This window comes from Epinephelus moara, chromosome 7, assembly GCF_006386435.1.
Source record: "Epinephelus moara isolate mb chromosome 7, YSFRI_EMoa_1.0, whole genome shotgun sequence".
Taxonomy (NCBI): domain Eukaryota; kingdom Metazoa; phylum Chordata; class Actinopteri; order Perciformes; family Serranidae; genus Epinephelus; species Epinephelus moara.
In genome coordinates this window covers 25376981-25390742 of record NC_065512.1, presented here as the reverse complement: position 1 = coordinate 25390742, position 13762 = coordinate 25376981, and the positions used below count along the sequence as shown (strand labels likewise).

The following is a 13762-nucleotide window of genomic DNA, read 5'->3' as shown; positions in this document are numbered from 1 at the left end:
CTATAATCCAAGTCTAATGTATCCAGTCATATATTCAGTACTTCCCAAATACAATGCATTCCCTTTCCTCAGACCTTTCTGAACGGGATATAGTCCTGGTCAGAAAGGGCTGTTGTTAAATGGACATCGTTTACTTAAGTTAATCAGCTATGTTTGCCGTTTGTGGATTCGTTTATGAAACGATATGATACAATATACTTTATTGTCCCTGTAGGGAAATTTGTCTTGGACTCAGGAGCTGCACGATCCAAATCCGATCCGATCCGATACAATACAGTACGATGCAGTGCGATGTGATAAGATACAATATACTTTATTGTCCCAATAGGGAAATTTGTTTTGGACTCAGGAGCTGCACAAGTATTGCTGCCTTACAATAACAGTCCAGAGGAAATGAATATATATATATATATATATATATGTACATATAAAAAAGAAAACCCCAAATATACTATTCATAACAGTATTGCACATCAGCTGCTCATGTATTGCACATAACACCAGCACACAACAGGGATGCAAGAAAAGCAGGGTTTTCATCATGAATTCAGGGCAACATGGCATGACTAACTGATATGTAAATGCTCATGGGTAAAGCATCCCTGTAATCCATACAAAAATGACAATGTAATATATGTACATGTATGTCTATATACTGTAATATATGTACAGTATATAGACACCCACACACACCCACACACTTAGAGGAACTATATCTTGCATCCCGAAGCTCCCCTCCTGCTCTCTGGCTCCTGCAGTGAGACGGCCCTGAGAGGAGAGCCCCGCAATGCAGCATCTGTGTGACTCACACACATGCACGTACACACACACACACACACACACACACACAGTGAGATGGTGGCGTGTGAAAGTGCTCAGATCGTAGGAGGGAGATGAGGAGTAAGAGAACAGAGTGAAGCAAAGGATGAAGCCTGATGAGAGGAGGAGGAGGAGGAGTGAGTAGGAGGAGGAACAGTGACAGGAAGAGGTGGAGGAGGATGAAGAGGGAAGAAGAAATAACAGGTGGGAGGAAGATTTATAGGTGAAAGGATGCGAAGGAGTCAGACAAAAGAAGAGAAGAAGAAGCAGATAAGAGCCATGGAAATGACAAATGAACTACTTAATTAGCTCGTTGATTACCTTGTCTGAGCAGAATTTTTATGGCTGATGTGTTCGCAGACAGTTTATCAGTCCTGCTTCATCTCTTTAAGCTGGACACACATTGTGGTACAGGCTTGAATTGACAAGGGGGGAAATTGGCTTGAAAAGAGCGAAAATAAAGCAGAGCATTTTCACAGCTGGCAAATTAATCTTCAGCAAACTTTTGATCGCTGTATGATGTCATCATTAGATTCTGCTAATTGCTATTTTTGTTGTGAGGAGATGTTCTGTAGGAACAGCCTGTAATTAGCCTTCAATCCACTGATATCTGCGAGCTCTTGCATGATAATTTGTTGAGCTAAGATAATTCATGTTAGTCTATAAAAACTCCCAAACAATGCAAAACAGTAATGCTACAACATAATTAACAGAAAACACTGTGTTTAGTCAATGAGCTGTAACTTCAGCGTAAACTAACCAAACACATCAGCCTCTTTCAGCACTTATTGCTGGCACTATTAGTTGCTATGACATATTGAGGTTGAAAATTTTGTACTGTTATTCTAACTCTTAATCTGGCTTTGCGGGTTAAGAGGTATTTTGACCTTTTTTTTTATCCTGGGCTGGTACTGTAGAAGCAATGGTGTGGAGGAGAATAAACTTTTAGCCTTCAAAAAGACATACAGTTCTGCTTCGCCAAGCTCTTCCTGCTGTGTGACGACTGACAAGTGTAGTGCATTTAAGTACCAAATCAAAATTTAAAATTTGCAGTCCATCTCTTAATGGACTATTTTCATGTTTCAGCCAGACAGCCCACCTGCTATTTTAAAGGCCATGGGAATGGTGTGTGCTCTGTATTTACTCTACCTGTAACAGTGTGTCCTTGCCAGTTTGTCTTCTTTCTATTGACTGAACGTCAGTTATTTTCTATGGATTGTGCCTCACTGGAAAAAAAAAAAAAGGCTGGTAAAAGTGATAGAATCACACTTTTCCCTCCCTTGACAATTACTGTCAAGGTGCCCCTCAGCAAGGCAGTGAAGCTCCAGCTGCTCTAGTGCAGCAGCTTAGTGGACGTCAGCAGAACATGGCGGTTATACTGGGTAGTTTACAGTAAGGCTGCAACTAATGGTTATTTTTACGTCGATTAATCTGTTGATTATTTTCTCAGTTAAGCGATTAGTTGTTTGGTCCATAACATATCAGAAAATTATGAAAAATGCCGAAAATGTAAACATAATACATTTAAGAAGCTGGAATCAGAGAATTTTGCATGGTGATGCATTGGTTAGCATTGTCGCCTCACAGCAAGAGGGTTCCTAGTTCGATCCCAGGGTTGAGGGATCAATTGCTGGGGTGGGAGATCCCTCCTGTGTTCTCCACGTGTCAGTGTGGGTTTTCCCTGGGTACTCCGGCTTCCTCCCACAGTCCAAAGACATGCAGGTTAACTGGTGACTCTAAATTGGTCGTAGGTGTGAATGTGAGCATGAATGGTTGTCTGTCTCTATGTGTCAACCCTGTGATAGTCCGGCGACCTGTCCAGGGTGTACCCTGCCTCTCGCCCAATGTCAGCTGGGATAGGCTCCAGCTCCCCCGCGACCCTAAACAGGATAATGCTATGTAAAATGAATGAATAAATCAATGAATGGACATATTGATTATCAATGTAGTTGGTGATTCATTTTGCAGTTGACAACTTATTTATTATGAAATTAATTGTTGCAGTTCTAGAAGTCGCCATGATGTCTTTCCTTGCATGAATTCCAAGAAAGCAATATTTATTATTTAATGTATTTCTGTGGCCTCTTCATATCTCCTCTGAATGGCCTCCTGAGCCACAGTTTTTAGCCAGACAGAGTCGGGGAGGAAAAGTATCCTGAGTGGTCTATTTTGAGGACAATGTGAAGAAATAGCCCCCTGCAGCATCCGTAGAAGGCTTTTCAGGTTTCCTGAAAAAAAAAAAAAAAAAAAAAATTAATCCAGTAATACTGCACCAGAGCCTAGAAAATGCAATGTACTGACTGGGTGATTTTCATCACCTCACATCAACTGTGTGTTGAAAAAATCAACTTGTCTCTCTGATTCATGATCACTTTGCCAGGATGCAGGAGGTGAAAAGGAGCAGAGACGCCGAACCTTTAAACTCAACCTTCTGTGCACTCATAACACTTTGAGGATGTGTAGCAGTTTGAGGCTGCAGTGTGTGGCAGGCTGAAACTATAGAGGCATACACTGCCTTAGTACATGAATTATTAGTGTGCACTGTCAAACAGATGTGAACCAATAATCACTGTTCGCATTCATACATAGGTACGTGTTGCTAAGCAACCACTTTGATTAGCTTCTGTTGAAAACACATTTGACAAGAATGACTGTAAATAGCAGAAAAAATCCTCACAGAGGAGGTGCATTTACTTATATAAGCAAGCTTGGTATCACAGCCAGTCACTAATTAATGAAATCAAATCAGTGATTTCTTTCTAGAGCAATACACTTGGATCTGAAGCTAATATTTACATGCTGATAACACTACTGTAATACCTTAATGAGATATAAATCACTATCCAAAATGTCCAGTAGCAGCAGTGGCCAGCATCTGCTCACTATTCAACTCCATTCTTCCCTGGTGCAGAGACAGAGAGAGGGAATCAGCATCAGCCATCCCTCTGGCAAAGTGCCACAGGCTTTTTGCCAAGTGCAACAGACCTGCTGTCTACTGAGACGCTCCACGTCTAACTCTATCATATCGCCATTTCATACAGTCTCACCCCTCACTGGACACAATGCCTTGAGGACAGTATATTATCGAGACAATATATATTGTCTGGTATCCTGTGATCTACAATTTTCTGCTCTTCGCTTGTCTCCATCATTTCCTCTCTAAAATGATCTTGACAAGACACTTCTTTCTTTCCTCTCCTCTGCTCTGTTATCAACTGTCTCCACTTCTCTCCTCACTAAGTTCCCTCAACACTCTCTGCTCGTCATTTTCACATTTTTGCACTGTACCCTACACCAGTGCTTTGTTTTTGAATATGGTGTAAATACATGGCATGTTAATTAGCAGGGGTGAGACACTGTACTGCATTGCAGCCCCAGTTTGTGTTTCAGGCTGATGGGAAAGGCGTAGTTTCACGTGATAATGTTTCCTAATGCCTCTCTAATCTCCAAACCCAGCATGCTGAGTTTTCATAATGCTCTGTAATGGCCCCACTTGTCTTCTTTCAGGCTTTAACCCGGCAGGTGGTGCTATTTCATTCACACATGCTGCACGTCCTCACTCACAAACATTCAAACCATAAACAGTGTGGCACACAGCAGCTCTCCAGGCCCCCGGGAGGCCAAGCCTTTCCCCACTTTATGAACCACCACTGACACCCCCAGCCTGGCCACCAGTCAGGATGATCTTGTAGGGTCTGGAAATCAGCCACAGAGCTCAAAGTGACCTTCATTATCAGACAGACAGCAATGAGACAGCATTAGGACAGCAGTCTCATCTCTGTATTTTATGACTCTGTTAATATTGAGAGTGCTCTTCAATAGAGGCTCGATAAGGGACACAGTGATGGAACAAGAGGCAGAAGGGACATCGACAGTTAAGGTGCGCTACATAATATACTGCTGTGGCTTCTGGACAGAGACAGAGGGTGAGCATTTTTATGAGGAGACCGTGTGGTGTTGTGTGCTGTGGTCTCTGTAGAGGCTTCATTCACACTGATGTTCCCTTCAGAGCTGAGTCATGCAAAGCTCCATTGACTCCTGACTCTGATCCATTTAGGCTGCAAGGGGCTTACAGCCGTCACATATTCTGCTCGGGTCTATTCTATTCTTTCCGTCTGGCTAATGCTATTCTGCTCTTCTATGCTTTTTCCTTGTGGTATTCTATTGCAGTGGTTCTCAACCTTTTTTGTGATGTAACCCCACAGATCTGTCAGCTGAGCTCATGCAGCCCTTCACCCGACATTTTCCAAATCCGTTTTTTTAGACATAGATTAAACTGGTTGTTACATAGCACTGTTAATTATATTAATAGTATTGAAACATTTTTGTAAAGCCCCACTCCAGCCAGTGTGACTCTATATTTTTTGTTTTGTTTGTCATTTTGTGGTTAATTGTTGGACACAATCCATTTCCATGACAACCAGAGCGCTGTTTTAGCATCCATGCCAGAGCAATGGCATGGAAATGATCAAGGCTAATAAAGGACATGTAATGGAGTAACGCAGGCAAATTAAATTATCTGATAAAGTTATTGAGAAAGAGTATGTAATTAAATTACAGTTACTAATCAGAATGTGATTGTGCGCCTCACCAAGGACAGCCCCCTCACTCTGACATCTCTCCACTTTGTGCATGTATAGGTCCTGTTTGTGCATGTGTGTGTCTTTCGGACCTGTGTGTAATTGACAAGCAAGGGTGAAAACATTGAATTTCCCCTCAGGGGGATTAATAAAGTAAATAAACTTATAAACTTAAAACTTAAAAAAGCTTTCAGTCAGGAACAGCTGAGCTTGAAATCCTGTCCTGCCTGAACTAACGCTATGCTCAATTAGTGTAAGTTTTTAATTGATAGTTGATGTGAGAAATTCGTTTGTTTGCTAGTTTCCGTAACACCTATAAGATTAATGAAATACCAAATTCTAAATTGATATTTCCTGTCAATTTATAATTTATTAATTTGTTTCAAACAGAGCTTCCACCTAGAGGTCTTTGTCATGCTGTCAGCATTTGTTTTGCCAGTACATTACTACCTAGCGCTTGCGTAGGATCTTTATCCCTTACATAGCCTACTCTAGTCTGTCGATGTTTATTTACCTATTTTACACAATCTCAGTGAAGAAGTTTCACAGTGCTGTCCTGGGTCCAAAAACTGAAAGAACAATCCCACACAATCCCAAAACAAAAGCTCACGGTCTTGTTTTGCCCATGGCTCACACAACCCGGCACTGTATGTGCTCTGCAGGTGTGGCCAGAAAAGAAAGGCGTATCCATACCCCGAACGGTCTGCATCCATCATGTCTGCACTGTAGCCAAAATGCAAGATAAGTTGACAAACTAGCTCACAACGACTTCATCAGTTTTGTCACTCCAACACAAAGAGGCAGCTTGGAGGATGACGTACGACCTTCAGCTTCTACTATTGTCATATGTTACCTTCCTGCTTTAGCAACAACCTGCTTTTTTTCAGCTTTGAGCTCTTTGTTCAGGCTTTGTCTGTTTTCACCCCTAGTGTGGCTGACAACAGCATGACTCTATGGAAAACAGAATGGCTCGAGGGATGGCAGTGTTATTCTTTGGGTCAGTTGGTCTGTTACTTTGGTCCTGACTGAAACATCTCAACAATTACTGGGTGGATATCCATGGTGATCACCGGAATTAATGAAGTTGATGATTTTGGTTTTAATTGAAATATCTTAGCAACAATCAAATGCATTTGGAAAAGACATTCATAATCCCCACAAGATGAATTTTAACAATTTTAATGATCCCCAGACAATTCATTTAGTGCCAGCAATTTGACCAATACTTTGCTTTATGACTGTAATTGCAAACCTAATAACACTCCCATCAGCCTCAGCTGCACTTTGCATAGGTAATGAATTGGTTATTTTGACAATAAAAATAAAAAGGATCAACCGTAATCTAATTTTTCAAACTATTTGTGTTTATTTTGCTCCCAAACACAAAAATGTGGATTTTTTTTTTTTTTTTAGTTGCCATTCATTTCTTTTTTGCTTGGGTCCCGACATTGGAAACTGCTCACTCAACTAAGATGACTGATTTGTTTGGCATCATGACAGGAAACAGAGGTTTCTTGTTTAAAACAAAAATGATCCAGTGATTGCCACGGTGGTGCTAAAGATATGGGCCAGACTAAAGCCATTGTTATGCTGTTGTCATGTGTTGTTAAGCAGTGCACCAGAACCAATGAGGAGTGATGACAACAACACCGAGCGCTATAGACAAGATAGACACTGCTATTGAGGCTGTTCTAATCGACATGGTTCTCAATATCGCCAGACATAAATAGTTTGTTTTTACTTTTAAAACCCTAACAAAACAGGTATGTTGGCATGGCTATGCATCAGTGTGGACTCAAAATGACGTTAGATTCAGGCAGATACGTGGGTCTCTAGTGATTGGTTAAGGAAACTCAAACTCCCCTCCCCCACAGGTATCGGTGGATGCAATGTTACAATGAAAATGGACCTGGAGTGGAATGAGTTCACAATTCTCACTAATATCAGGCATTTTTTTCTATTTCATTCTGTTCTTTGCCCTCAGTGTGCTGACGGTAAGCGGTAGTATTTAATGCATTGTGAATGCAGTGCCTAGTGCTCACTGTAGCAGTACCTTGGTTCCAGTTATTGACTCCTGTTTTCTCCAGCAGACTTCCCTTCAGTCTCTGAGTCCCTGTGGACTGCAGAGCTAAATGACAAATTGCTCCTTCACACATCCCCTTATGCACAACTACACAGGCTGCTCAGCAACTGCTTCAAGTACCACCGGCCACAGCCCTCCTGCACAAATCATGAATTCCATTTTAAAGCATTTCCTTTCTTGTGGTCTGCGCGGGGGTTCACAATTGTCTTTTTCTCTCTTAGCCCTTTGTCTCTCTTTCTGTCCTTTCACGCCAATGGCACATTAATTTCAGTGTTTGAATGCCAACACTGCCTCAGATAAATGTGCTGATATCAGTGTCAATATCTTGGAAGAAAGTGGAACAATGTACTGTAAATAAAAAATGAGATATAATCAAAATGGTCAACAGACTCATCCAGCTAACTTAATTTTCCACAGAAGAGAAGCAGAGCCTGAGTAAAGGACTTCACGTACACAACCTTTTGTATTGATCTTACGCTACATTAAAACCCATTCATCTGTTTCCCCCACCTTCTACCCAATATCGTCCAAGAGATCATTGAATCTCACTGCCTGTTCGTGCCCCGGGTGGTTTTGTGGGTTGATCAATACTTCCCCCCTTTTGCTTCTGCTTGATCTCGTCTCTATGCTGTACTGATCAATCATCTGGTCTCTGCATGGGATTTCATGTATATGTAAGGTTCTGGTCGTCACTAGAAATACCTGTTGTACAGATCATAATCCCCGTCCTCCATTCCAAGCGTTTAAAGGTTCTGAATTTGGAGTAGTCTCTGTTAGATTTTTTGATAGAATTACACTGCAAAGGCTACCTGAGTCAAACAATTTGTCCAACGCTGAACTGGATCTTGTTAGATTGATCAGAGCCCTCCCCACATCCACACAACCTTGCATGAGTCACACAAATTCAAGCTGTGCTCTGTTCATTTTCCAGTTGTGATTTGCACCTGGGCCACTGGCTATATGAGTCACTACACACACACAAATCAATAGAGTTTAATCCAGTGGCTGTCACCTGCCCGCTAACAGCCAAGGACAATATTTCACACAACCACCTACACACAAACTCGCACAAGCACAGATGCCCTTTCAGAATTGTTGACAGTGAAGCTCGGTGAAGCTGCAGCAGGGATTATGACTGACAAAAAGAGATTTGTGAATGTGACTGATGCAGCGTGTCCTAGAGCCTTCTCTGGTCTGCACACTGTTCATTCTCCTTTATGAAACCTTGCTAACATTGCAGTTAATAACACTGACATGCTGAGTTTTGACCATGCCTTGCCTTCACTCCTCCCTTCTCCATCCCTTAATGTCTCTCAGCCAGAAGCCAGAAGGAGAGACCCCACCCCTTGCCCACCCTCCCCTGCTGCTAGCTTGCACCAGCATGGCAGACAGTCGACAGCCAGAAGATGGTGCCCCCCAGTGGGACCCATCAGGGGGGCAGGAGCCTACAGGCACCCATGGAGCCAATGGCTACTCTTCCTCCGCCTACAGGACCTGCCAGCCTGGTGGGGCGCACATGGCTACAGGCCCCTACTCGGCCAGGGAGAATGGATTCAATGGAGAGCTAACTGGAGCCCCTGCTATAACTGCAGGTAAGACATATTTATAGTATTCAGATTTTTATGTCTTACATCTCCTTAGAGGCTCATCTGGCATCTGTTTACATTTATGGATAGCTCAAAGAAGAGGATGTGATAGAGTCAGCAGGAGTATTGCATTGTAATCACTGAAGAACAAGCTGGTTGTGTTGGGGGAAAAGAGATTTACTATATGTTGTATAAAGATCCTGTGAAAGCACATTTGGGCCAGGAAGGAGAAGTAAAACAGATGTGGCCCCGCTTAAAGGTCAGAATTTTAGAAGTCTTGTCATTTTGACTGACCAAGTCAGTATCATGGGATATTTTACACTTTTACTTGTAAGTCAACAGAACAGCGGATTTATACTTGTGTGTCAGCTCTATGCAGAGCCTACGCCATAGCCTACATATGTGGTCTACTCCATTGTGAGCATTTATACTTTTGCAGTGGTGTGTCTGTGTCACTCTGCAGTTACACCTACAAACCACTAGTCTGCGATGGGGTTTCTGTGGAGTGCTGAAAAATTTGACTGATTCAAAACACACCCAAAACACACAACAAACATGGCTTAAAAGCGACAATTTCAAACACAAGTACACAAATTGGCTTCACTAACTAACTAACTCGCAGCATTCACAGACAAAGCACTTGTCCTTTGCTGGACACATGTTCCCCAACAAATACAACATGCTAATGTTTTTAGCACAAGCCTAAGGCATTTTACATTGTATGAATTAGCCGAGCTGCTAGCTGACTTTTCCTCTGCTCATATGAAGCCAGGGACAACAGCAACATTTAACAAAGGTCACATTATAAAATGCAGCTCCATCACAATTCACAAGGTTCACCGACAAAACAACTGTCTTAAACTGAACAATATAGCAATGAGCGGAGCATTCCTCTACTATGAAGCCAGGATAAATAACAAAGTATAATCCCGAAAGGATAAATCGCACAAGACTTGAAATGCTGTTTTGTGGAGGCTTTATTGTCCTCACAATAAATTGTTTCCTAAGTGTGAAATAATAGTAAATAGCCTAAGCTTTGTTTCCACTGAGGGAAATGGTTTCATCTTTCAAAAATACACAGGAGGTCTGCGTTGCCACAACATGTAGTGACATTTCTGGGGAGGTACACTTCAGGTTAAAGCGTAGGTCAACACACAGAGCCTACGCAAGGCACAATGTCGATGGGATGCAGATGTTTAATTCCTGCATGAAGGACCCAAACTGGGGATGTTGCAGTTTATGGTTGCTGCCCTTTAACCCAAAACCATCAAGGCACCCCTAGAGAGTCAAGTGTGACTTAAAGGGACAGTTCATCCCAAAAATCTGAAATATAATTTTTCATTTTACCTGTAGTGCTATTAATCAATTTTGATTGTTTTGGTGTGAATTATAAATTTATAGTGTTACCATGGGGCTCACAACAGGTAAAACATGCTTATCCAAAAGACAACTGGAAGCCAGTGGATGATCAGAATCATGGAGAATGGGAAACATATCAGTAATGTTTGTCTGTTGTAAAGGATGTAAAGGGGGCCTTTTTTAATTGAGAGGCAAGCACAAGACACAGTTCAGCCACTGTTTAACTTCTGGTGAGTTCATTTATTGCTGTTCATTTTGTGTCCAGAGGTGCTGGCACAATAACGACACAGAAAAGCAGTTTGTGTAGAAGAACTATAGTTGGTCTCAATCGTGGCAAACCAAATCAGCTCGCCTTGTCTTTGAAAGCAGTGCTCACAGTTTGATAATGGAGAGGAGAGACCATAACGGAGTACGAGCATTTCCAGTACTCAAGTGTGTGTGGTTTGGGCTTGTGTAAGTGTGGTTATGTGTGTGTTATCCTTCAATGAATTGTAGGGTTTGTGTGTGTGTTGAAGTGTGTGAGTGCATGTGTAAGCTTTGTCTATGGCTTATGACAGTGTGTGTGTGTTGTTATGTGATGTGTTTATATGTGTATATGAATCTGTGCATGTGTGTCCTGTCTCTTCTTGTGCGTGGGTTTGCAGCACTGAGTCCTCACTAGAATCACATACTGTTATTAACAGTGCTATAATTAACACATAAAATCCGTCTCTCTACCCCCTACCCCCCCAACCCCACCCTCACTTACACGCTGGAGACAAGAACAATAATGTACCAATGGTGTAGCCATGGAAACGGCTCCCCTACAATTTACTTTGCCAGGGCTTTTGTTCTTTTCGCCTTTAGCTTGCCAATGACAAGACCATTTAGCATGCGATGACAAGAGCCCAATTAACCTCCCATCTTCCCATTTTTAGGGTTTAACTGACACCACCTTTGAAGGCTGATAACAGTGTTTTTAAGCGTCGCTGCTCGTTGCCCTTTGACCATTTTTATGCCCTCAATGCCCATCTTTAGTTATATATCATTCAGTCTTGAAAATTCTCTGTTTGAAAGTGTTTGAGGAGAGGAGTCAGATTGCTGCATTAAAATCACATAATGACACTTCATTCAAGACAACACTCAAATCAGGCATGACGTGATGTTCTTGTGTTTCAAGTACATGGGCCGGACGTGGCAGTCGAAGAGGCCAGGATCTGGCAGTGTGTAGTTCCTAGAGCACCTCCTCTTAAAGTATCATTGGTTGAGCAGGTCAATCAGATGTCAGTAGGTGTAAAACAAAAAACCTCCACAATAAGGATGTAAGTCTCCTCCTTCCTGTGGTCAGACTTTGGGACAATCTCAGTATGCAGGGTATTACTGACGCTATGAGACTTCTCAAACTTCACCAAGTTGTCCAACCATGCATAGATCGTACCCATCATGGCATCCATGTCCAGAGCGGTGATGACATCGTACTGCTTAAAGGCAACGTTACCAACTTTAATCTGATCTTGGGGCTTTAAGAAGTCATCCTGCTGTACCACACAACAGTTGGGCAGGTTCTTGATCAGTCGGTTGGTGAGGGTGGTTTTCCCTTCATTGGTTACGTCACTGATGCCGATGATGTACTTCATGATTTCGGATGGTCAAAGCTCTTCGAAAAAAAGTCACAAAGAAATTAAAACGTCAGTAAAAGGGGAACTAATGTTTTTTTTTTCAACCTGGGCCCTATTTCCAGATCTACTTTTGTCTAAATGAGTGATAGGATGTTCAATATGTGACATTTCTCCAGTATGAAGCTAGGGCTGACCTGCCTGCAGCCTGTGAGCGTGCGCTATATTAAATAATGGGGCACTCAGACAGCGTCAAACAACGCTAATATACGTCCACTAAAAGTGCATTTTTTTCACACAGATAGGCTCGGATTGTTAGTATAATTATCCGACAACATAACGGAAAGGAGAAATGAACGTCAGTGTTTACCTTTAGCTGGATTCGAACATGTTCCTCTGCCTGTTGCTGCTCCCTCTCTCTCCTCGTCCGCTCTTCAGTTTCAATGAGCTCTGCATCCGTGTATGTCCGTGTGTTCAAATAAATACGGTCCATCCAGATCCAGTTGGTCAAAATCTGGTAAAAATTCGGACATGTTTGTTGTGGCAAGTCAGAACACTCAGAGAGTGAACATCTGGCGTTATGTTGTCAGATAATTATACTAACAATCCGAGCCTATCTGTGTGAAAAAAATGCACTTTTAGTGGACGTATATATTGGCGTTGTTTGACGCTGTCTGAGTGCCCTATTATTTAATATAGCGCGCACAGGCAGGTCAGCTCTAGCTTCGTACTGGAGAAATGTCAAATATTGAACATCCTATCACTCATTTAGACAAAAATAGATCAGAAAATAGGGCCCAGGTTGAAAAAAACATTAGTTCTCCTTTAACTGGTTCATGACAAGAAACTATGAAACAAAAACCACTATTCAGAGATTAGCCTACTATTATGAAAAATATAGCTTGATATTTTTTTTTGTCTAGTTTCTATTTTTTGGATTGTACATAATAACCATTTATATTTCTGTAACAGTTATATAGACAGTGTTGAAAAACATCATTGCCAGTACTTTTAGACATGTACCTTCCTATTTAATAATGTCTTTTTATGCCTTTGCACAGGCGACAGCCATGAGTTATTATGTTTTGGGTTGTCCATCTGTCCATCCATGCCATTCTTGTAAACCCAATGTCTCAATAATGCCTCGAGGGAATATCTTTCATGTGGCGCAAACTGTCCACTTGGACTCAACACTGAACTGATAAGATTTTGGTGATCAAAGGTCAGAGGTCACTATGACCTCACATCCATTCCATTCTCATGAATGCAATATCTCAGGAACAACTGCAGGGAGTTTCATTACATTTGGCACAAACGTCCACTTGGACTGAAAACAATGAACTGATAAGACTTTGGTGGTCGAAAGTTGACTTCACTGTGACATCAGAATGTTCTGCAAAAACAGATTTCTGGGCATGATTCAACGCCATAACTCAGGAACAGAAGGGGAGACATTTGGTCAGATATTCAATTGGTGACACTGATCTTGGGTGCCCATCTTGAAACTGTAGTGACTGCATAGATCTTCTGTGCTGCAGGGTTGACGATGTGTGTGAAGCATGCTGGTTTAGAATTTGTAGCTTCTTTGCATCATCCATATTTGAAACATTGTCTGCTGTCAGGGCTTCATAAGAATCTGAACAGACATGAAATGTAAATTGCAACTTGACTGGTTGGCAGAGGCATAGTAGAACTGCGAGGCGGTAATTCTAGTTTGTCTGTTGGTGTACTGTCACCACA

At 41.8% G+C, this 13762-nt stretch overlaps 1 protein-coding gene and 1 pseudogene across 1 annotated transcript in view; one reads left to right on the top strand and one right to left on the bottom strand.

The window, feature by feature from the left end:
• The window catches only part of map2 (microtubule-associated protein 2), a 134776-nt gene that overhangs the window by 63834 nt on the left and 57180 nt on the right, over window positions 1–13762 (top strand). The window contains exon 5 of the mRNA XM_050048797.1: window positions 8800–9074. Coding sequence (XP_049904754.1) covers window positions 8864–9074 — 211 coding nt within the window. The 5' untranslated portion in view covers window positions 8800–8863. The remainder of the gene's footprint in view (window positions 1–8799; window positions 9075–13762) is intronic.
• LOC126392915 (nicotinamide riboside kinase 2-like) lies at window positions 11550–12043 on the bottom strand (annotated as a pseudogene).